The following is a 24,424-nucleotide window of genomic DNA, read 5'->3' as shown; positions in this document are numbered from 1 at the left end:
GGGGGAAGCTCCAGAGAATCTGGGTGCATTAACCACATTTTTCACGCTGTTTCATCTTGCAGGGGTCTGGGGTTTCTTTGCTTCACAAGGATCTGCCCATTTTCTCTAACAAAAACATTTTATTTGGAAATCAGGAATGTTTAACCTTTCAGGGTTTTTCAGTGTTGTTTCTCTCTTCCTTTTTTTTTTTTTTTTTTCTTGCTCTCCACAACTCTCTGACTGATTTTTTTTCCAGTGGAAGGTATTCCTGCCCTGGAAGGAACACCTGATTTTTCCAGTGGAAGGTGTTCCTGCCTGTGGCAGGGGTGGAACTGGATGGTTCCTTAAGGTCCCTTCCAAGCCAAAAAAATTCTGGAATTCTGGGATAAACTGTTATAACAGAAAATGAGAGATTTCCCACCTGGGATCTGTGTCCATATCCATCTGTGCAAGGAGCACTGACACCTCCAGGTGGACCAGTGTAAAAAGGCTCCGGCAATGCCAAAAAAATCCCAGAAGATCCCTCTTGATCCCTCCCCAACATCCTCTGCAGGCCAGACCAGCCCCGGCGAGCATCTCTGTCCTTGCAGAGTTCATCTCATGGGAAGGACACCCAAATTCCCTGAAATTCCATCCCTGGGACGCCCAAATTCCATCCCTAGGACACCGAAATTCCCCCAAATTCCATCTCTGTCCTTGCAGAGTTCATCTCATGGGAAGGACACCCAAATTCCCCCAAATTCCATCCCTGGGACACCCAAATTCCCTGAAATTCCATCTCTGTCCTTGCAGAGTTCATCTCATGGGAAGGACACCCAAATTCCCCCAAATTCCATCCCTGGGACGCCCAAATTCCATCCCTAGGACGCCCAAATTCCCCCAAATTCCATCCCTGGGACACCCAAATTCCCCAAAAGTCCATCCCTGTCCTTTCAGAACTCATCTCATGGGAAGGACACACAAATTCCCTGAAATTCTGTTGGGTTAAGCCTTTTTCTGACCCAGAGATGGGGTAACTGAGAGACATTTTAAAAACTTTTATTCTATTTTCAGTCTCATGAGAAGGGTGAGACAATGCAGATGTTATAATTCAGACCATCACAATCAGAAGCCAATTATTTCCTAATTACAATACACTATAAGCTTGTTGGTTATTGACTGTTGTGTACAGTGAAGTACACAAGGCACTATTACCAATATTACTTTAAAAATTAATGTATATACATTTAATATTATAATATAATATAATATAATATAATATAATATAATATAATATAATATAATATAATATAATATAATATAATATAATATAATATAATATAATATAATATAATATAATATAATATAATATAATATATAACATAACATAACATAACATAACATAATGTGATATAATGTGATATAATGTGATATAATATGATATAATATAATATAATATAATATAATATAATATGATATAATATAATATAATATAATATAATATAATATAATATAATATAATATAATATAATATAATATAATATAATATAATATAATATAATATAATATAATATAATATAATATAATATAATATAATGTAATATGATATAATGTGATATAATGTAATATAATGTAATGTGATGTAATGTGATAAAATGTGATATAATATAATATAATACAATATAATATAATGTTATGTTATGTTATGTTATGTTATATTATATTATATTATACTATATTATATTATATTATATTATATTATATTATATTATATTATATCATATTATATCATAATATATCACTTTATATCACAATATATTATATTATATTATATTATATTATATTATATTATATTATATTATATTATATTATATTATATTATATTATATTATATTATATTATATTATATTATATTACATTATATTACATTATATTACATTATATTACATTATATTACATTATATTACATTACATTTTATTAAGTGTCTAAACTTAAAATAAATTGATATAAACCTCTGTTGTAACACACTATACTTATTGTAATAAACTTATTTTGTCACACACTATATAAATCTTCCATTAAACTTTAAAAATTTTCTATAAATCCATTTCCCACACAATTCCTTGTTGGTTTATTCCGGACAAGCTCTGGGAGGCAGCCCGGGCAGGCTGGTACAGCCTAGAGTGGCAGCAGCCCCTGCTGAGCGTGTCCCTTGTCCCCTCGTCGCTGCCTGCCCGGGGTCACGGGGCCCAGCCGGCCCTGCCAGGGCAGCCCCAGTGGGAGGGAGCCCTAAAGGGGCACATGCAGAGCCCTGGAATGGCTGCGAGGGGTGCAGAGCCAGCTGGGGTTCCTCCAGCACCATGGCATGCTTTGGGCTGGGAGGGAGCCTAAATCCCACCCAGTGCCACCCCTGCCATGGCAGGGACACGTCCCACTGTCCCCAGTGTCCAGCCTGGCCTTGGGCACTGCCAGGGATGCAGGGGTGGAATTCCATCCCAGCCCTGCCCACCCTGCCAGGGAACAATTCCTCATTGCCAGGATCCCACCCAGCCCTGCCCTCTGGCACTGGCAGCCATTCCCTGGATGCTGTCCCTGCATCCCCTGGCAATTGTCTCTCTCCAGCTTTCCTGGGGCTCCTCCAGGCCCTGCAAGGCCACCCTGAGCTCAGCCCAAAGCTTCTCCTGTGCAGGTGAACAATGCCAGCTGTGCCAGCCTTTCCTGCCAGCAGAGCTGCTCCATCCCTCTGCCCATCCTGCTTCCAAATCCCTCCATCCATCAAGGGTTCCATGCCAATCATCCTCCCTGATTTCTTCAAATGATGCTCCAGGAGTCTCAACAGGTGAACGTTTAATCCCATTATTTCCTATTTTATGGGTAATTTTCCCTCCCAGCCCCATGGAACAACTTCATTGAATCATTATTCATCTCTTTAAGTCTGGGTGACTGAAAGCTCCTATGAAAATTCCACCCAGCACTGCCCTCTGGCACTGGGAGCCATTCCCTGTGTCCTGTTCCTCCATCCCTTGGAAATTGTCTCTCTCCATGTTTCCTTCAGGTCCTGCAAGGCCACAATGAGGTCACCCTGAAGTTTCCCTTCTCCAAAATCCCCCAGTCAGAGGAAATGTTTCAATCTGCTCCATCCAAGGACATTGTTGGGAAGGATCTGTGCCAGAGATCCATCAGGCCCCTCATTCTGAAGGAATAAAACACAGGAACAGACATTTCTCCACTGCAATCCCACTCATTAATCCATCAAAGTGGAGTTCTTGAAGTCACCAGGGCTGGAAGAGACCTTCAAGATCATCCAGGCAATGATTTGAGCTGTCTTGAGTGACAGTTCCAAGAGGAATGCCATGAGGAAACCTGCACAACCAAGTTAAATCCCAATAAAACTGAGAAGATAAAAGACTACAAACCTTCATGTTTCGCTTTCAGAGCACGAAGAAAATGACATTTGAACTATTTATCTAAATGCAGTTACGGTACATCACTGGAGACAATGCTTTTTTCTGTTATAAATGTAACACAGTAAATAGGATGATAATTGGATGTGGATTTACTGTAACTCCTTGTTTCTCTGCGGTACAGCTGCATCATCTAGTGGACAGCACAGAGATTGCATTGGTTTTACATTTTATACAATTGATTTGGGATTAATTATCTTTGCTTTTCCCTTGAATACACTTCAGTGCAGTGCTTTCTAAAGCTGAATTCTGGGATTATGGATATCCACTACAACATGCAGTGAAATGAGCTGGAAATGGAATTTTTTTTCTTCCCATTTCTGGAATGGTTTGGGTTGGGAGGGACATTACAAATTATTTCATCCCCTGCCAGGTTACTCCAAATCCCACCCAGCCTGGCTTTGGACACTTCCAGGGATCCAGGGGCAGCCACCTGCCCCTGCCACTGTTTAAAGAAACCCATAAAGTTTTTTTGGGATATTTTCCTGTGTTCCAGAGAATATTAAATCCATCACTTGAATCACTGACTGCAAACAAACATTACGAATTCTGCCCAAGTGTAGCACTTTTGGACAAGATCATTTTAAAAAGCTCTTTCTTTTGGAAATGTCATTGGCAGTGTTTTCATAGCTTATTTAAAAGCTTTAATTATCAGGCTGTGAAGTTGATACTCCCTTATCTTGTCCCAAACCAGACAGGCCTGAGGGCACTCGGCAGAGATGGATGAGCTGCACACATTACAGGAGAAAACTCTCAACTGGGAGCCACTTTCTGCAGGAGATCAAAGGAAATCCAGGTTTTATTGGCATAAACAGACACAGCAAAGATTTTGTCAGGAGGTTTCATGTTTGTAATTTTTCAGTGACCTCGGTGACTGCACTAAATCAACACCTCTGTTAAAAACTAAAAAAAAAATCAACTGTGCTATTTTTGCCTCGTGCTCTTTACACATGAAATCTGGTGGCTCTTATTACCTAAACGAACCCAGTTTGTCTTTGAGCGCCTTCCCACTTCAGCTTTCCTTGAATCCCAGGATCACCAAGGTGGGAAAAGCCCTCCAGGATCACCCAGTGCCACCCCAGTGCCACCAGCACCACCCCAATCCCTGTCCCCAAGGCCACATCCAGACTGCTCTGGGACAATTCAGTGACTCCAAACCTCCCTGGGCAGCTGAGCCCAAGGCCTGACCACTCTGCCAGGGAAATTTTCTGTGCCAGTCTCCAACCTGAGCCTGCCCTGGTGCCATCTGAGGCCATTTCCTCTCCTCCTTTCCCTGCCCCTCCTGGCAGGAGCTGTGCAGAGCACTGAGGTCCCCCCTGAGCCTCCTTTGCTCCAGGCTGAGCCGCCCCAGCTCAGCTGTTTCCCCCAGGATTTGCTTTCCAGCCCTTTCCCAGTTGTTTTTCCCCTCTCTGGCCCAGCTCCAGCCCCTCAATGTCATTTTTTGGGTGACCCTGCACAAGCTGGGAGTGAATCCAACCCCCTGCCCTGCTCTGGCCCAGGTTTGCAGCACTCCAGGGCAGAAGCTGAGTTTATTGCCACTGTTGCTCAGATTTCAGCTTCAATCCGAAAGGGAATTTAGACCAAGAGGGAAATCAAACTTTTCTCTTTTTTTCCCCACAGTAAGGTCCCAGCTCAATCCTTTCCCAGGGAACAGAGAGCCAGAGTGAAATGGTATCAGCACATCACCGAGATGCTGTTTGCAGCTCAAAGTAGAGGCTGAGAGGGAGAATTTTCACTCTGAAAATTTGATTTATTCTGTAAAACAGGTAGAGAGCACTCCCAGGGCTGCTGCTTCCTCAGGCAGCTCAGCTCTCAGCCCTGTATTGCACATAATTTAGGTTGAATCAAAAAAGTTTAAGCTTAAATTTAAGTTATATTTATATATATACACATGAATTGCTGTGCTCTGCCTTCTTTCCTGCACTTCCAGACCCCCTTTCCTGCTCTCCCTGGAGGGTGTGTGGGAGTTCCAGGAGCAGAGCTCATTTCCAAAGCACCTGGAATAAATGTGGAGCCCCCAGAAAAGCAAATCAACTTCTGTCAAACTCGTATTCACCTCGCCAGACACACTGTACAGGAGCTGTTCTTAAAATAAACATCCTCAGAAGAAAAAATATATATAAATAAACCAGCCAAACAGCCTTATCTCCTTTAACTCTGGCACCATTTTGTGATAAAATGATAAAATTAGAAACACAGCTGGTGGTAGAGAATGAAAAGGGGTTTATTAAAGGAAGGTCAAACAGTCACAGGGGCAGGGGACCTGCAGAAAATCTGGTGAGAATTCCCCCAAACCCAAAGGAACCTCAGGAGGCACCCAGAGCCAGGAAATCCCAGAATCCCTAAGGCTGGAAAGCTCCAAGTCCAACCATCACCCCATGGCCACCATCAAAAATCACATCCTCAGGTGCCACATCCACGGTTTTGGGCAGTCCCAGGGATGGGGACTCTGCCCTGGGTATCCTGTTCCAATGTTTTACAACCCTTCCCATGAAAAAAAAAATCCTGCTATCCAATTTAAACTGTGCAGGGCCTAATTAGAGAGTAAAATAGGGTGGCAAGTGACTTAAAAACATAATTTAGTCAAATCTGGAGGTGAATTGGCCTCAGGGATGTGAGAAATGGAGTTCCAGCTCCAGGAAGGATTTTAGGAAAATAAAACAGACAAGTCTTGTAGAAAATGAGGTAATATATTTACAAAAATAAACACTTTTCAAAATCACATCATGGAAAATAATCACAAGAGAATCCCAATTCCAAATGAAGTTTCTGCAGTTTAAATAAGGGTCCTGCCCTGAAATGCCCTTTAAAAAAATTCTCTTTTCTCCAAACCAAGGAGCTCAAACTCTCCACTTCAGCAGAACCTTTTGTGTGAAGGTCAGCAAAGAACAAAATTATTCTGATTAATTTTTTAATTATTCTTTGCTGCTCAAGTCCATTAAAAGAGAAATAATCTGGCAATAATCCCTGAGCAATTACAGCTGTCTCAGCTCCAGGGGGCTCAAGCTGTTCCTAAATTCAGGTTGCAAAGAATCTCAGCTGATTTTTGAAGGATCTTGAGGTCTTCTGAGCGCAGCATTTCCACCAGAGCCAAGTGGGGTTTGAGGTTCTCTTTGTCCTTTTTCAACTGGGAAATCTGGAGTTAAGACAAATGGGATGAAATGATTCAAATTTTTGATTATTTAATAGGACATGAAGAGAAAATCTGTGGAAATCTGGAAGGATTTTATTGATTATGGTAAAATAGTGGGGTTTTTTAATTTCACAAGAGAAACTTTGATAGTAAAAAGGAAAAATAAAAGAGGGAAAGGGAAAAATCATCAAAATCTCACTCAGAAAATGACATTGTTCTGCTAGAGAAAGGAATCTGAGCTCCCTTGTTTCCCAGGTTACCTGGACAAGGACATGCTGGGTCTCCTCTATTAAAAACTGACAAATTTTTGCTGCTGCAGCCAAAGCCTGCTGCTCATTCCTGGCTGAAGAGACACCACCAAGCAGGACCCTCCTCCAGCAGGCACTGCAACCAAAATGCTTGAAGAATTCAGAATCCAGAATGATTTGCTGCCCTCCCCAGCTGGATGCCAAACGTGGCTCTGCTGCCCTCACCTGGGCTCATCACCCAGCCCAGGGATTTATTTTTAGTTCTCAGATCAATTTATTCCACTCAGCAATGAATCTTCAAAGCACAAACAACTCTGAACAAGCCTTTGCTCATTGATTTATTCCCTCATTTCATTTATTCCAAGCAAAGTGCAGGTAATCATTTCCCACCCCTGATGTCTGAGGCAGATTTGCCATTTGGAATTTGGAATAAATGCTCCAAGTGCACTGAGAGTCCCTGGGGATGAATTTCAGCAACTTCCCTGGCCCTGCAATTCCAGCCTGTGGAACACATGACTCAAGGAAATCAAAACAGGTTAAAAGCATTTAAAATTTCATCAAACCAACAGGAAAAAGGCCTGAAAGGAGCCTGAGCCTTGAGGGAATATCTGGGGCTTGAAATAGAAAGGGAAAATAATACAGGAAAGGAAATCAGCAAAGCAGCAAAAGGGGAGGGAGTTTACAGCCAATGGTGTTCTCTGCCTTTCTTCTTTTCATTTCTCACCTGGGGTCCACAAATCAGACACAGGAGACCCAAAAATTGTCCCAGTGTGGCACTCACAGCCAGCAGGGAACAAAGAGTGAGGGGAAACAGAAAATATTGAATGGCTGGGAAACAAATCCTGGGAGGAGCAGCTGAGGGAGCTGGGGGGGCTCAGCCTGGAGCAAAGGAGGCTCAGGGGGACCCCAGTGCTCTGCACAGCTCCTGACAGGAGGGGCAGGGAAAGGAGGAGAGGAAATGGCCTCAGATGGCACCAGGGCAGGCTCAGGTTGGAGACTGGCACAGAAAATTTCCCTGGCAGAGTGGTCAGGCCTTGGGCTGAGCTGGGACCTTACTGTGGGGAAAAAAAGAGAAAAGTTTGATTTCCCTCTTGGTCTAAATTCCCTTTCGGATTGAAGCTGAAATCTGAGCAACAGTGGGAATAAACTCAGCTTCTGCCCTGGAGTGCTGCAAACCTGGGCCAGAGCAGGGCAGGGGGTTGGATTCACTCCCAGCTTGTGCAGGGTCACCCAAAAAATGACATTGAGGGGCTGGAGCTGGGCCAGAGAGGGGAAAAATAACTGGGAAAGGGCTGGAAAGCAAATCCTGGAGCAAAGGAGGCTCAGGGGGACCCCAGTGCTCTGCACAGCTCCTGACAGGAGGGGCAGGGAAAGGAGGAGAGGAAATGGCCTCAGATGGCACCAGGGCAGGCTCAGGTTGGAGACTGGCACAGAAAATTTCCCTGGCAGAGCGGTCAGGCCTTGGGCTGAGCTGCCCAGGGAGGTTTGGAGTCCCTGAATTGTCCCAGAGCAGTCTGGATGTGGCCTTGGGGACAGGGATTGGGGTGGTGCTGGTGGGGCTGGGGTGGCACTGGGTGGTCCTGGGGGTCCCTTCCCACCCTGGTGATTCCAGGCAATCCAAGCCAAAGGCTCCTGCACACCCACCCAATCAATCCTGAGGCTGCCCCAACTCACAATTGCTCTGCTGCCAGACTCAGCACCTTGAGGGCTGTGAGGAGTCTCCAGGATGGTCCCTCCCAGCCAAAGGTCAGGTTCCTGCACAGTCCAAGGGATGGGAGGAAGGTCAGGGGAGCTTTGGAGTGAGTTTTCTTCCTGAGACACATCAGCCATGGTGGATGTCCAGCTTTGACACTGGAGTTTATAACTTCTCCATCTCTCTCAAGCAGTGAGTTTGTTAAAAAACAAATAATTCTATTTTTTTTTTTTTTGCTGGATTTTGATACTAGAAGCAAAATTTGACTTCCAGAAAAACTGATTTAAAATCTCACCAGGACACAAAAAACTCCAGATACTTACTCTAGGAAACCATGATCCTTTAGAATGGAAACTTTGGTCTTTCTCTGCTTGTCCAGTGGTGAGAAATATTTGAGGAGGGTGTCTGCAGAAAAATACAGTTTAAATATTTAAATATTTAAATAAACAGTATGTATGAAAAACCACAATCATCAATTCTGAGAACAGATTTCAACCATATTTTTCATGTAGGACTAAGACCAAAACCTGTTAAATTTTGGAGAACTTTCAGAATTCTCAAAAGCTATCAGCACTCTCCAGGATTGTGTCCTTATAACAGAAATCCTGACTCCACCTGAAGCTATGAAACACTGCAAGCAAGTCCAGTTTGTGGAGATCTGGATTTCAATCCTCAGTGCTGCAATCTAAGACATCCAGCTGGAATCTCTACACAGATGTTGTTAATAACAACATTTTTTTAAATAAAATTGTAACAAAAGTATTTTAAATTAAGCAAAAATTAAATCATTAAAGAGGTATCAAACCCTTTTGCACTCCTTGAGAACTCACACACTCAGTTCTCAGGTTTTGTGCCTTTCAATGCTCAGACAATCCATGAATCCAACCTGCTGAGACATAAACACTGCTGTGAGGGTTGTCCATGGACACAAATCCATATTCCAGCAGCAGCCTCTGGTTGTCATGAGGTCCATAGCAGATCAAAACTTCCTGGTATTTTTTGCACTGGGAGTTTGTCCAAATTTCATAGCTCCTTGTCTGCTCATTAAACCCAGCCTTGACCTTCAGGGAGTGAAAAATAAAAGGTAAAAGGGTGAAAAAGGAAACAAACCTTTGAATTTTGAAACCCCTGAGGATTGAAATTCTTGTTCAGTTGTGGGGACCTCTGGGGCAGACCCCAGATCTGCAGACACAGATGGTTCCATGCAGGGTTGGCCTGTCCTGTGCTGCCCCAGCCCAGTGGTGGCACCCAGAGCCTGCCAAGGTGGGAATTGTCTCTGCACTGCCCCCAGGCTGCTCTGAGGCTGCAGCCAGAGGTGAGGTAACACAGGGAGCCTGGAATTTGTGTCAGGACAAGGAATTTGTGTCAGGACCCTGGAATTTGTGTCAGGACAAGGAATTTGTGTCAGGACCCTGGAATTTGAGTCAGCACAAGGAATTTGTCTTGCTTTCAGCAGCAGATCAGATCAGATCAGGGGGTGTTTACAAGTGGCTCCTCCCAACAGCTGGTTTGGATGCCAAACTCCCCCAGCCACTGTGGGCTCTCCCTGCACCTCGGCTTTGCTGCACAAACTGAAATATTTCAATTATAGAATCACTGAGTGTTTGGGTTGGGAGGGAATTTAAACATCTTGTTCCACCCCTGCCATGGCAGGGACACCTCCCACTGTCCCCAGTGCCCAGCCTGGCCTTGGGCACTGCCAGGGATGCAGGGATGGGATTCCATGCCAGCCCTGCCCACCCTGCCAGGTGGGAATTCTTTCCCAGTACCCCCCCAGCCCTGCCCTCTGAATCCATTCCCTGGGTGCTGGCACTGAGGGGCTGAGCCATTTCTGCCCCTGTGAGATCCATCCCTGCCCTCCCCACACTCCTCATCCACCACAGCAATGCAGATGGCATGGACAGAGTGCACTTTATAAAAATAAAGAAATTTACTGCTCTATTTTGAGTCTCTCACCTGAACATTTGGGCTGTGGTTTAGCAAATCTAAATATGGTGCCAGTGCATAAACATCTGGCTCCAGGGAGAAACAGTCCCTGTGGGGATGTTCCATGTAGATTGTCCTGGTATTTACAGTGCACCAAGCCCACTCCAAAGCACTGAAATTAAAAATACTCCCTGTGCTCTCAGCAAATAAAGGCTGCAGGGAAGAGAAGAAAGCTCTGGAGGATCTGAACAGCTCTTGGATCATCATTTTCTGCTCCTGAGCTTTCTCTTTTAAGGGGTTTGGGAGGAGATTGATGACATCAGGCTCCAGGCAGGCAGGGCAGGTGTGAGTCTTGGGCAGGACATCCAGGTAGGGCTTCCACGGGGATCTGTCCCCAGCGTGTCTCTCTGCTATCAGAAACGTGCACAGGGCCAGCAGCGGGGACACCGGCGGCCTCCAGCTAGTGGGAATAAAAATGCAATAAAAATTCAAATTAAATTGAAATAGAACTTTGTTTAAAAAATAGAAATAAAAAATAAAAGGTAAAAATAAAAATAAAAAGGTTTAAAAAAGGTAAAAAAAAAAATAAAGGTAAAAAGGTAAAAGAAAAGAAAGAAAAATTAGAAAGAAAAATAAAAAGGTAAAAGAAAAGAAAGAAAAATTAGAAAGAAAAATAAAATAAGGATAAAAATAAAATAGAAAGGAAAATTAAAATAAAAATAAAAATAAAATATTAAATAAATATTAAATAAAAATAAAAATAAATATTAAAATTGAGATAGAATTTTGTTTAAAAAATAGAAATAAAAAATAAAAGGTAAAAATAAAAATTAAAAAGCTTAAAAAAGGTAAAAAAAAAATAAAGGTAAAAAGGTAAAAGAAAAGAAAGGAAAATTAGAAAGAAAAATAAAATAAGGATAAAAATAAAATAGAAAGGAAAATTAAAATAAATAAAAATAAAAATAAAAAATAAAAATATTAAATAAATATTAAATAAAAATAAAAATTAAAATTGAGATAGAATTTTGTTTAAAAAATGGAAATAAAAAATAAAAGGTAAAAATAAAAATAAAAAGGTTTTAAAAAGGTAAAAAAAAAATAAATAAAGGTAAAAAGGTAAAAGAAAAGAAAGAAAAATTAGAAAGAAAAATAAAATAAGGATAAAAATAAAATAGATAAAGGTAAAAAGGTAAAAGAAAAGAAAGAAAAATTAGAAAGAAAAATAAAATAAGGATAAAAATAAAATAGAAAGGAAAATTAAAATAAATAAAAATAAAAATAAAAATAAAAATAAAATAAAAATAAAAATAAATAAATATTAAATAAAAATAAATAAAAATAAAAATAAAAATAAATATTAAAACTAAATAAAAATAAACAAAAGTAAAAATAAAATAGGAATAAAAAGAATAAGAAAATAGAAAAATAAAAATAGAAAGAAAAATAAAACAGAAAGAAAAATAAATAAAAGTAAAAAGGAAAGTAAAAATAAAAAAGTAAAAGAAAATTAAAACTTAAAATTAAAAAAAAAGTAAACATAAAAATAAAATAAATAAAAATAAAAGTAAAATGAAATAAAAATAAAAATGAAATAAAAATAGAAAAGAAATAAAAATAAAAAGTAAACTAAAAATAAAAGTGAAATAAAAATAAAAAATAAAAATAAAAATAAAAATGACAGAAAAATCGAGATAAAATAATAATAAAAACACTAATGCAGCAGACCCGCAGGGGTGAGATGGGAAATGGGCACAGCAGTTTTACCTCTCTCAGAGCTCTCTGAAGTTACAAACAGTTTCTATTTCAAACTTCTTTGTAGTTCATCTCCAAGTGCTGTGGCTGATTTCCAAGGGGCAATAAAAGCTGGATTTAATAACAATTCCAGGTTCACCCCTCGGGCTGGCTTTTTTCAGGAGACACAAGTATTGTATATTCCAAATTCTCCAAATTTCCAATTTGTTCCTAATTTTCTCAAAGGCCCTGGCTCTGCAGCCCAGCTTTATCTTCCTTCTCCTATTGAAGCTGGCTCCCAAATGCCCAAACCCCATTCCTAACTGGCATTTAGGGCCAAGCAGGCTCTGAGGCAGCTCCAGCTGCAGCCTGTGCCCTCTCCAGCTGTGCCAAGCTAAAAGGGCATGCTCAGTACTTATCAGATGTTCAGGATTTAGCAGATGTTCAGCATATCAGATGTTCAGGATTTATCACATGTTCAGTATTTATCAGATGTTCAGGATTTAGCAAATGTTCAGGATTTATCAGATGTTCAGGATTTATCAGATGTTCAATATTTAGCAAATGTCCAGGATTTAGCAGATGTTCCGGATTTATCAGATGCTCAGTATTTATCAGATGTTTGGTATTTATCAGATGCTCAGGATTTAGCAAATGTTCAGTATTTACCAAATGTTCAGGATTTATCAGATGCTCATCATTTATCAGGTGTTCAGGATTTATCAGGTGTTCAGGATTTAGCAAATGTTCAGGATTTATCAGGTGTTCAGGATTTATCAGGTGTTCAGGATTCATCAGATGCTCAGGATTTAGCAAATGTTCAGGATTTATCAGGTGTTCAGTATTTATCAGATGCTCAGTATTTATCAGATGTTCAGGATTTAGCAAATGTCCAGGATTTATCAGATGTTCAGTATTTATCAGATATCCAGGATTTATCAGATGTTCAGTATTTACCAAATGTTCAGTATTTAGCAAATGTTCAGTATTTAGCAAATGTTCAGTATTTAGCAAATGTCCAGGATTTATCAGATGCTCAGTATTTAGCAAATGTCCAGGATTTATCAGATGTTCAGGATTTATCAGATGTCCAGGATTTAGCAAATGTTCAGCATTTAGCAAATGTTCAGGATTTATCAGATGTTCAGTATTTAGCAAATGTTCAGCATTTAGCAAATGTTCAGTATTTATCAGATGTTCAGTATTTATCAGATGTTCAGTATTTAGCAAATGTTCAGGATTTATCAGATGCTCATCATTTATCGGATGTTCAGGATTTATCAGATGTTCAGGATTTATCAGATGTTCAGTATTTATCAGATATCCAGGATTTATCAGATGTTCAGTATTTACCAAATGTTCAGTATTTAGCAAATGTTCAGTATTTAGCAAATGTCCAGGATTTATCAGATGCTCAGTATTTAGCAAATGTCCAGGATTTATCAGATGTTCAGGATTTATCAGATGTCCAGGATTTAGCAAATGTTCAGCATTTAGCAAATGTTCAGGATTTATCAGATGTTCAGTATTTAGCAAATGTTCAGCATTTAGCAAATGTTCAGTATTTATCAGATGTTCAGTATTTATCAGATGTTCAGTATTTAGCAAATGTTCAGTATTTAGCAAATGCTCAGGATTTATCAGATGCTCAGTATTTATCAGATGTTTAAGATTTATCAGATGTTCAGTACTTTATCAAATGCTAAGTATTTAGCAAATGTCCAGGATTTATCAGATGTTCAGGATTTATCAGGTGTTCAGGATTTATCAGGTGTTCGGGATTTATCAGATGTTCAGAATTTAGCAAATGTCCAGGATTTATCAGATGTTCAGGATTTATCAGGTGTTCGGGATTTATCAGATGTTCAGAATTTAGCAAATGTCCAGGATTTATCAGATGTTCAGGATTTATCAGGTGTTCAATATTTAGCAAATATCCAGGATTTATCAGATGTTCAGGATTTATCAGGTGTTCAGGATTTAGCAAATGTCCAGGATTTATCAGATGTTCAGGATTTATCAGGTGTTCAGGATTTATCAGATGTTCAGTATTTATCAGATGTTCAGGATTTATCAGATGTTCAGGATTTATCAGATGTTCAGGATTTAGCAAATGTTCAGTATTTATCAGATGCTCAGTATTTAGCAAATGTCCAGGATTTATCAGATGTTCAGGATTTATCAGGTGTTCAGGATTTATCAGATGCTCAGTATTTATCAGATGTTCAGGATTTATCAGATGTTCAGGATTTATCAGATGTTCAGCATTTATCAGATGTTCAGTATTTATCAGATGTCCAGGATTTATCAGATGTTCAGTATTTAGCAAATGTTCAGTATTTAGCAAATGTTCAGGATTTATCAGATGCTCATCATTTATCAGATGTTCAGTATTTAGCAAATGTTCAGGATTTATCAGATGCTCATCATTTATCGGATGTTCAGGATTTATCAGATGTTCAGGATTTATCAGATGTTCAGTATTTAGCAAATGTCCAGGATTTATCAGATGTTCAGCATTTATCAGGTGCTCATCATTTATCAGATGTTCAGCATTTATCAGATGTTCAGTATATATCAAAAACTGTCCCCGTCTGAGCATTCCACAGCCCTGAAATGCTGGCACCACTCAGGATATTCACTTTCAAGCTCCACCACCCCTTCAGAGGGTTCATTCCTGCTGAAAACCCCACTGAAGGCCACCAAGTGTCCCTTGTCACCTACCTCTCAATGTGCCCTCCCAGGCAGCTGCTGAGCACGGTGCTGGTGGTGAGCAAACACTTCTCAGGCAGTGAAATAATCACATCTCCTGCCTTGGAGGGAGGAGGAAAGAAATTACACAGAAAACCAGTAAAAATCAAGTGGAAAGATTCATTTCATTACTGTGGGGGCTGGTGGGGTCACATTCTGGCTGCCACAGTCCAAAAGTCAGAAATTCCATTCGCAAGGGATTTCTGAGCTTTGCTTGTTGCAAAAATCATTAAATGGAAAAACCTGAAGGGCTCCTGCATCACCAACAGCATCACTCACCTGGAGAGCTTTTGTTGTCATCAATCCCCTGCCAGTCCCTGAAGAAGGAACAAAGGGCAGGAGTAAATAAATGCAGATATGGAAAATCAGGGATCAGGGCAGCAAGGAAAAGCTCTAAAAGAACAGGCAGCACGTGTAACAAAACATAAATTCAATTGTGGGCTGCTCTAGATACACCTCATTTATTTTTCTCCAATTTCCTTTATTTTTCAGGATCTTTTCCCTGCATATCCTGCAGCATTTGCTGTCTAATTCTAGCAATTGTTCAGCTTTTTTTCCTCCCACTCATAGCAATTATTCACCCTCTTTTTCTCCATTTTTCCCTCACACAAATCCTTCATCACCAGCTGCAGCTCTTGGTTTCAGAGTTTTAACTGAACATTAGCATTTCTTGTCACAATATTTTTCTCTGATCCATTCTGTTCTTTCTGCTCTGTCTATAATGCTACAAAATGTTTTAAATAAAACCTACAGAAAGAGAAAAAATATAAGTATAAATCTTTACTGTAAAGATTACTAAGTGAACCTCAGCTCTCTGCTGAACTTGCTTGGGGATAAAAAGATAAACAAATTATAACAAGGTTAAATTCCAAAAACTGTTTTATTAACACTTCAAATTTTGGCTTTTTCAGGCCTCCATTCTATTTTTTCATGTTAAATTGACATTACAAGTATCCTTGGAAGAGTATCAGTATCTTTTTTTTTTTTTTTTTTTCCTGATGCCAGACAGGGGCATAATTCAAAATGAAAGCAGGAATCTAAAATTCTTATAAGATTCAGAAATTTGTACCATCAAGAGATAATTAAAGCATTACCCCAGAATTCTGCTGGCCTTAAATTACTGTCTTCAAATCCTCTCTCTTTTAGCCACTTCTTAAGTTTAATGTATTCCAGCTTGTGACTGCAGTTCACTAAAAACAGAAAAATAAACTAATGCTGTTAAAGAGCATTCTGATAGACAATAAAGGAAACATAAACATTTTACTGCATAGTCAGAGAAACTGTATTTTGGACATTTTAAAGCATAACAAAATGAAATTTTAAAGCATTAACAAAAAGAAAGAATTAAACTAAATAAATTCGGGGTCTGTGGGCACTGGGAAGTCTCAGAAATGTGTGAGTTATTCAGCATATCCAAGGAATTTTAGAATATTGTAATATTTGCCATTAGGCAGAAAAGTGAGCTCAGAAAATTCACCTTGCTCTGCTTGGGACTGTAAACTAACACTCAGATATTTGCATATAAAAAAGCTAACATTTATGATGTAATTTTCCAAGCACAAAGGCTTTTGAAAATATAAATAATAAAGTGACACCTTGAGGAACAATTGGTTATTTTCTTATTTAACTTCCAGGTATGATGATACCTCCATCCATAAAACTCTTCAAGTGTTTCCTTCTTCTCTTTCGACCTGTCCGACCTCTGCTTTTCTTCATATTAAGCAACAGATTTTGCCTTTTTTAGACAACCTGAATTAAAAAAAAAATTTAAAATAACTGATTTAGAAACATTTAAAGTCAAATTTATTACTGTGAGGGTGGGCAGGCCCTGGCACAGGGTGCCCAGAGCAGCTGTGGCTGCCCCTGCATCCCTGGCAGTGCCCAAGGCCAGGCTGGACACTGGGGACAGTGGGAGGTGTCCCTGCCATGGGGATGGGATGGGATGGGATGGGATGAGATTGGATGATATTTCATGGACTTATGGAATATCCTGAGTTCACAAGGATGATCCAGTGCCAGCCCTGCCCTGCCCAGAGCCCACCAAGCCCAGCCTGGGCATCCCTGGCAGCGCCGGCCAAAGGCTCCTGGAGCTGCGGCAGCCTCGGGGCCGCGCCCATTCCCTGGGCAGCCTGGGCAGTGCCAGCACCCTCTGGGGGAAGAACCTTTCCCTGATCTCTTTCCTTTTGCTAAAATTGCCCTGAACTGAAGCTCGAAGCACAGCTTTTCCCTGTCAGGACGGAGGGGCCGCAGGGAGCCGGGAGCTCGGGCTCCTCAGAGGCCGGCCCTCCATCACATCCCGTTCCTTTGGGTAGAAAATCCTCAGAGACCATCGAGTCCAAACCCCATCCCCTATCATCCCATCCCACCCCAGAACTGGGAATCCTGTGCTAACCAACCTCCATTCCCCGCTTGGCACAAACCCCCGGGCTGGGAGGGACAGAACCGGCCCCGGCAGCGCTGCGGGAGCGGAACTTCCTGAGGGACCGCCCGTGCTCCGCGCACTGCCCCGGGAGCCCCAACCGCGTCCTCCCCTGCCAGCCCAGACTGTGATTCCCGAGGCTCTCCCGGGCTGGAATTGCTCCCCGGTATCCCAAACCCACCTGGAAAGGAGACACAAACACCGACATTCCCTCGCCGTCCCTCTGCGCGAGTGCCCGCCCGCTCTCCCGCCCCTGAGGCGGGGCTGCCCCGCCATCTTAGGGGCGTCTCCATCTCCCTTCCCCGCGGTGTGTGGCTGTCTGTACTTTGGATTTAAGGTGCTCTGTCCTCGCTGTGTGGAGCTGAGGGACGAGGGAGAGGTGCCCGCGGTGCTGGAGGTGGGTGATGGGTTCTGGGTGTCCCCTCCATCGGACGCTTCCCTCCGGTGTCCCCCCTGAGGGCGTCGGGGTTGATGGCGGCGCGCGGGTTCCCTCCCGTGAGGGGGACGGGACAAGGGGGACAGAGGGAGACTTGCGGTGAGGGGAGAATGGCGTTCCTGACCCTGAGGCGTCACTCTGGAGATTCCTGGAGTGTTGTGTATTCCCTGGATGCCTGCTTAGGGTTACAAGTAAATTAGGAAGAAAGAGATGGTAATGATGTCAAAAGGGGGAAAAGCCAGCGTTCAAACTTATTTTTGTGGGGGAAATGCAGCTCTTTAAACGCACTGTATCTGTTAGAAAAGCAGCAAGCAGTTTTCGGATGCTGTGTTGCACAACCAGCCATTGTAGTCAGCCTGTGCTCTGCTGTTTTTCCCGGAATAGGCTGTAAGTGTTCCTCCTGCCTGGCACTAGAAGATAAAGATACCCCATCCTTTTTTAAATATTGTTTGAGACCTTAAAGATCATCCAGTTCCGGCCCTTGCCATGGACAGGGATACCTTGCACTAAACCAGGTTGCTCAGGTTTGGAGCCTGAGGTTTTCAGCACAACTTGAGCTGACCCAATTGAATATTCCTAAAAGGTGGAAAGTCTTTCTGTGAGGTGTAAGTGCCGAAAAGCTTACTCCTACAAAAAGTTAATTTAGTATGAAAGATTAGTCACTGGTAATTTTTAGTCGAGACATTTCTTCTTTTTAGCCATCACTGGTTGGCTTTTCTTCAGAACACTTAACACCAGATATCTCTGTGAATACCTCGTGTTGCCTTAGGAATTTACACAGCTTGCACAGAAATGTAGTTTCACATTATCTGAGGTGGAATTTTAAATAATATTTTAAAGAAAAAACACTTACCTGGGGAGGCTCCACACTGCTGGAAATGTTCCAGGCCAGGTTGGATGGGAGTGACCTGTGATAGTGGAAGGTGCCCATGGCAACGAGATAATCTTTAAGGTTGTGAGAGTTTTAGTTTTTGGTTTCTCTGGGTTTGGATTGAAGGCACTCAAAATGATGTTTCGTGTTCGGATTTAAGAGTTTATTATTTGTTATCAGTAAAACAGTCTCACTGCTGTGAGTTCTGCAGCTTTTCATTAGAAGGCACAAAATGGCCGACAGTCTCTTGTTCCAAGGTCTTTTATGACTAAACTATCCAATGAAGAACTGACACCTGGATTATTTTCCCTTTTAACCCAATAACTGATCCCAAAGAGCTGCAATGGGGACTTTTCTGCCCAATTACAAAATGCCACCCAAACCCATGGAGAAGGAGAAGGAAGAAGCAGCATGAAGAACAAACCCAGGACAACACCCTGTGCCCTCCATCTTGCTGCCATCCACAACAGACTGAAAACCCCAAAACCTCAATTTCTCACCAAGTGATCTCAACACCTACACTGCTCTCTATAACCTATTTCACACTTTTGTGGATTCTAGTATATTCTGGAGTTTAGGAGACTTTCTCCATGGATGAGAGTCAGAGTCAGTGCACCCCAGAGCAGACAGAGGAAGTGCCGTGCGTTTCCACAGTCCCTTCCAGCCCAACCCATCCCATGTTCCTGATTCCTTTCCAGGCAGCCATTTTGTGTGTGTGAGTGGCCTTTCCCTTGCTGCCGGCAGTTCCCGTGCCCTCGGCTCCCGTTCCCAGGGGACAATGTCCAACGTGCCGGTGGCCGTGGTGACGGGCTCCAACAAGGGCATCGGGCTGGCCATCGTGCGGGTGCTGTGCCGGCAGTTCCCGGGGGACGTGTACCTGACCTCGCGGGACCCCGGCCGCGGCCAGGCCGCCGTGGCACAGCTCCAGCAGGAGGGGCTGCGCCCGCTCTTCCACCAGCTGGACATCGACGACCTGCAGAGCATCCGAGCGCTGCGCGACTTCCTCAGGGACAAGTACGGAGGGATCAACGTGCTGGTGAACAACGCCGGCATCGCCTTCAAAGGTGGGCAGGGCTCTCCCGGGGTGCTCCTGTGCAGAGGGCAGGGCGTGCACCCAACACTTGCTTGGGCAAACTTCCCATCTTAGGGATGATGTGAGAACAGTGTGCCAGGGGAGGGTCAGATTCGATCCCAGGAGGAGTTTCTCCATGGAAAGGGTGGTCAGGCCTTGGCAGGGGCTGCCCAGAGAGGTTTGCAGTGCCCATCCATCCCTAGAGGTGCCCAAGGAGGGCCTGGACTTCCTCAAGGAGAATATGGAGGGATCAACGTGAACAATGCTGGTATCACTTTTAAAGGTGGGAAGTGCTCCTGTGTTCTGTGGAGAGGGCAGTGGGTGCATCCAACACTTCTGTGCCAGTGCCATGCTGCATTTTTGCTTGGGCAAACTTCCCATCTTAAGGATGATGTGAGAACAGTGTATCAGGGGAGGCTCAGCTGGGACACCAGGAGGAATTTGCCCATGGAAAGGGAGCTCAGGCCTTGGCAGGGGCTGCCCAGGGAGCTTTGCAGTGCCCATCCCTGCAGTGTCCCCTGGAGGTGGCACTGAGTGCTCTGTACCCATGGGGCACAGCTGGCACTCCGTGGGCTGGCAGGGCTGTGCCAGCTGTAACAATTCCATGTTTCTGTCAACATGCTTCCCTGAGGGGTGTGTTTGCACCGCGTGGAGGTGCTGAGGCACACAGGGCAGTGAGCTGGGCTGGGTTCGTTGCCTCAGCGCCATCTCCATTGGGAATGGCTCCCTGTGCCTCAGGGAGCTGCTGTGTTCTCTCTTCTCCACCCCCTGCTCTGTTCTGTGCACTCTCTGCTCAGGGATTCCAGCTGATGGAAAAGCACCTTCATTGTCCCTGGGTGGGCTTTGCTGTCCCCAGGCCATTCAGTCACCTCTAAACCACTCAAATCCTGCTGTGCTGGGCAAGAATTTAACCCTTTCACCTCCCAGTGGGCAGAAAGGCAAGGGAAAGTGAGAAGGACCCAGCAGTTTCAAGGTGGAAGGATAAATTTTTGCAGAATCAGAATTTGCTCCAGACAGAGGAGATCACAAGTCTGGCTGGTGGTTTTATGGAGGGGATTGTGCCCCTGTTCCCCCCTCAGGTATTTCCCAGCTGCAGAGCTGCCCCAGCCAGGGAGGAGCTGGAGCTGCTGCAGAGCCCAGAGGAGGCTCCAGGATGGGCAGAGGGATGGAGCAGCTCTGCTGGCAGGAAAGGCTGGCACAGCTGGCATTGCTCACCTGCACAGGAGAAGCTTTGGGGTGGCCTAATTGGGGCATTCCAAGGGGGAACAGCTTCACACTGAGAGAGAGCAGGGAACTTCTCGTGGAGTGGGAGTGCAGTGATGATCTGCTGGCTCTTTTGCTTGTTACTTTATAGGAAAATTGCTTAAGATCAGCTTCTTGGGAGGGCAGCTCTTAATAGAATTGTGTGAGCTTCAGGGTGTGCTCAGCAAGGGTTCCAGCAGCAGTTAAAATATCACTTCCAGATGTTCAGCCTTGGCTTTCCTCAAACTGACAGCAACTGAGTCAGCAGCGGGTCACAGAATTTAGGAACTGTTAAACTTTAACTGTTAAAACTGTTTTATTATCAGTTAAACTGTTTAACTGATAAAGGAACTGTTGCTGTGAGTATCAAGCACACAGGGTGTAACATCTGTGTAAGAACTTGCTGTGATGCTTCTCCCATGGTTACCAATTTTGCTTCCCACATTGGTATTTCTACCCAAGATTGTTTCTTGCCTCACCAAGTTTTTGCTGCCATCCCAGAATTTATGCTTTCCTTTCTTAGTTGTAGCATTATGTGCTATTGCAGCCTGTCAAAGATTAGATTTGCCATTAAGTTTTGTTATTTTGGTTTTGTGCTGCATTTGTCCAGCTAAGTCCTTGAACCAGCAAAAACTTCCTGTATCAAATGGTGCTGGAGCTGTGGTTGTCTTCTGGATGAGCCTCTCTGGGAAGAGTTGTCTAATAAAGCTTCTTTAAACCATGGAATTTCAGGATGTTCCCATGTACCCTGTTAGGCACATGAGTGGGGTTTGGGGTATGGGGAAGTTCTCCCTCACAAGGAAGGCAGGATATGGAGCAGGATTTGGGCTTCTGTAGGATTTCAGTTCTCCCCCTGCCATAACCCTGCCCGTGCCTCATGATCTGGCTTCATGTGTGAGATTTAAATGCCAGAGAGTGATTTGCAAATGAGTGTGGGTCATTAAACATGTCTTACAACAAAAACCACATCAAATAACGACCTGTTACAGTTTCTCTTTTGAATTATCACATCCAATAATGACTTGTTACAATTTCTGAATTATGGATTTGGAAACCATGAACACCTGCCCAGTCTGTGATCATATACCTGTTTTCTAAGTATTAAAAACAGCAACTAAGATAAACATTTGGGCTTTGGTAACTTCTGTTCAAACAGTGTTACAATTCTAATTGTTGTTATTTGGGGTTTGGTAACTTCTATTCAAACAGTGTTACAGTTCTAACTTTTGTTATTTTTTTCCCCTCCTGCCTTTTATGACCAGTTGATGACCCCACTCCATTTGCAGTCCAAGCTGAGGTTACACTGAAGACAAACTTTTTTGCAACCAGGAATGTTTGCACAGAATTGCTGCCTCTTATGAAGCCTTATGGTGAGTGAAACATAACAAGTGGAGAAAGAGTTTTGTTTGAGTTTTGGCCCTTTTCAATGGGAAACCCTCTCCAGTCTCAGGCTCTGCAGCAGTGTTCAGATGTGTTTGCTGCTATAAAGGAAATGTGGTCTCTCCTAATATTTAAATACATTGAGGTTTTCAAGGAAAAAAGAAGTCAAGTAGATGAAAAACAGGTTTTTGTTTCCTGAGGGAGAAGGAATAAACAGAGTGAGTGAATTTGGGGAGGGAGGAAACAGTGCCAAGGTTGCAGTCTAGTGCTCTTGTACTGCATGGAAGGATGACTGTTAATAAAGTCATTAACAGCATTAATTTCTGTGGCTTTTAAGATTAAGTCACCAAATTCATCACCAGAAGTGGCAGGTAAGAGGGGAAACAGTGAAACATCATTTTGGAGATGAGTGATTTACTGATTCAGCTGGCTTGTTCCTCTTACTGAAGTGCTGGGAGATAAATCCTTGAATTTGTAAATCTCCAGGTGATATTTCTGCTGTAGTAAGAGTGTGCCTGCTGATTGTAAAGTTGTTTCCTGGATATTTTTCTGAAACTTTTGCAGGTTCACACCTTAAATTAACTCTCATGGTATTTACTAGAAATCAGAACATTGAGTTCATCTGATTTTCCAGGAGCTCTGCAAAACAACCCAGCTAAAATATTTTATAGATATTCACCTGAGGAGTGAATCCAGAACTGGAGAGCAGCCCCACTTCAGTGGGAGCTGAAAATGTGCTGGTGTGCCAGGGGTCCCAGGATGAGGGGAGAGATGAGAATTGACTCCATGTTGCAGAAGGCTGATTTATTATTTTATTATATATATTATGTTAAAAGAAAATTATATGCTAAAAGAATAGAAGAAAGGATTTCATCAGAAGGCTTGAAAGGAATAGAAGGGAATGGAGTGATAAAAATTCTTGTGACTGACCAGAAAGTCTGAGATAGCTGGACTGTGATTGGCCTTTAATAAAACACAACCAAGATGGACCAGTCAAAGCTGCACCTTTTGCATTCCACAGCAGCAGATATCATTGTTTTTCTTTTCCTCTGAGGATTTTTCTCAGGAGAAAAAATCCTAGCAATGGATTTTTTCACAGACTATGCCTGTGACAGAAATGTGTGTAAATAATTGATTTTTATTCTCTTTTCAGGCCGGGTGGTGAATGTCTCCAGCATGGTGAGCTGCTCAGCCCTGCGAGGCTGCAGCCAGGAGCTGCAGCAGAAATTCCGCAGTGACACCATCACTGAGGAGGAGCTGGTGCAGCTCATGACCAAATTTGTGGAGGACACCAAGAGAGGTGTCCATGAGAAGGAGGGCTGGCCGAACACTGCCTATGGGGTGTCCAAAATCGGGGTCACTGTCCTGTCCAGGATCCAAGCGCGGCTGCTGGACGAGCAGAGGAAGGGCGAGCACATCCTCCTCAACGCCTGCTGCCCTGGCTGGGTGAGGACAGACATGGCAGGTCCCAAGGCCCCCAAGTCCCCCGAGGAGGGGGCTGAGACCCCCGTGTATTTGGCCCTCCTGCCTTCCAGTGCTGATGCTCCTCATGGCCAGTTTGTCAGTGACAAAACTGTCAAACCCTGGTGAGCTCAGGGATGAGCTCATTTTCCTGATTTCATTCCTAACTCCATCACTCCCTTTTCCCTCTCCCCTGGGCTGGGTCTCATGGAGCTGGGATCAGGAAGCAGGTGCCTTATCTCTCATCACAGTAGAATTTTCCAGGATCCAGAGCTGTTCTGGAGGCTGCACAGGGGTTTCTAAAGAGGATGGGGCTGTTCTAGAGCTGTGATCTGTCTGGGGGGAGGCTCAAGACCAGAATCACTGTTGGACAGACATTCCTTGCTATCAGAACTAAATGGAATTCGGTGAAAATAAAAATAGCACTGATCCATCATTTGTAGCCAAACATAATCAGTTGGTGTTATTAATATATCAATAAATAATTACTGATTTATATTCTGGGACTTAATTATTGTGGTACTAAAAACTTAAAAACTCAAAAAATATGTTTTCATTCTCTGCAGCAGAGTTTGTGGCTGAGATTTGTGATGTGTGCATTGGAAACAGAAAATAAACTACAGACCTGACACAGCAAA

At 42.7% G+C, this 24,424-nt stretch overlaps 2 protein-coding genes across 10 annotated transcripts; one reads left to right on the top strand and one right to left on the bottom strand.

The window, feature by feature from the left end:
* On the bottom strand, positions 1-18,783 carry SETD4 (SET domain containing 4). Of its 8 annotated transcripts, none has more exons than XM_063180494.1 (11): positions 18,614-18,783; positions 16,552-16,654; positions 16,000-16,095; positions 15,185-15,222; positions 14,879-14,967; positions 10,454-10,883; positions 9,384-9,558; positions 8,821-8,902; positions 8,479-8,559; positions 6,817-6,940; positions 6,095-6,559 (listed from the first exon to the last, which is right to left on the bottom strand). In XM_063180494.1, exons 2-11 carry the CDS (start codon positions 16,619-16,621, stop codon positions 6,425-6,427), a joined length of 1,320 nt encoding a protein of 439 aa, XP_063036564.1. In that variant the 5' UTR covers positions 16,622-16,654; positions 18,614-18,783; the 3' UTR covers positions 6,095-6,424. The 8 variants fall into 8 exon arrangements, 7 of the variants coding, with proteins under 7 accessions (XP_063036585.1, XP_063036564.1, XP_063036544.1 ...); XM_063180474.1 differs by lacking the exon at positions 18,614-18,783 and adding an exon at positions 17,506-17,595; XM_063180500.1 differs by lacking the exon at positions 18,614-18,783 and adding an exon at positions 17,506-17,531 and having other exon boundaries at positions 16,501-16,654.
* Positions 17,566-24,424, top strand: CBR1 (carbonyl reductase 1). 2 transcript variants are annotated; one of them, XM_063180540.1, is made up of 4 exons: positions 17,566-17,721; positions 19,330-19,695; positions 22,208-22,315; positions 23,479-24,424. In XM_063180540.1, the coding sequence occupies exons 2-4, from the start codon at positions 19,410-19,412 to the stop codon at positions 23,913-23,915; spliced, it is 831 nt and encodes a 276-aa protein (XP_063036610.1). In that variant the 5' UTR covers positions 17,566-17,721; positions 19,330-19,409; the 3' UTR covers positions 23,916-24,424. The 2 variants fall into 2 exon arrangements, with proteins under 2 accessions (XP_063036610.1, XP_063036620.1); XM_063180550.1 differs by having other exon boundaries at positions 17,579-17,721; positions 19,376-19,695.

Source organism: Melospiza melodia, chromosome 2, assembly GCF_035770615.1.
Source record: "Melospiza melodia melodia isolate bMelMel2 chromosome 2, bMelMel2.pri, whole genome shotgun sequence".
NCBI lineage: Eukaryota > Metazoa > Chordata > Aves > Passeriformes > Passerellidae > Melospiza > Melospiza melodia.
The sequence above is the reverse complement of the archived record's forward strand: the minus strand, read 5'-3'. Positions and strand labels throughout refer to the sequence as shown.

Excerpts from the sequence above, each read along its gene's own strand:
- SETD4 (XM_063180494.1), bottom strand. The coding sequence starts at position 16,621 with ATGAAGAAAAGCAGAGGTCGGACAGGTCGAAAGAGAAGAAGGAAACAC. Across the intron at positions 10,884-14,878 it reads CTGGGAGGGCACATTGAGAG|CTGGAGGCCGCCGGTGTCCC; the intron begins GTAGGTGACAAG and ends TATTCCCACTAG. Across the intron at positions 8,560-8,820 it reads AAGGATCATGGTTTCCTAGA|GAACCTGACCTTTGGCTGGG; the intron begins GTAAGTATCTGG and ends TGGACTGTGCAG.
- CBR1 (XM_063180540.1), top strand. The coding sequence starts at position 19,410 with ATGTCCAACGTGCCGGTGGCCGTGGTGACGGGCTCCAACAAGGGCATC. Across the intron at positions 19,696-22,207 it reads CGCCGGCATCGCCTTCAAAG|TTGATGACCCCACTCCATTT; the intron begins GTGGGCAGGGCT and ends TTTTATGACCAG. Across the intron at positions 22,316-23,478 it reads GCCTCTTATGAAGCCTTATG|GCCGGGTGGTGAATGTCTCC; the intron begins GTGAGTGAAACA and ends TTCTCTTTTCAG.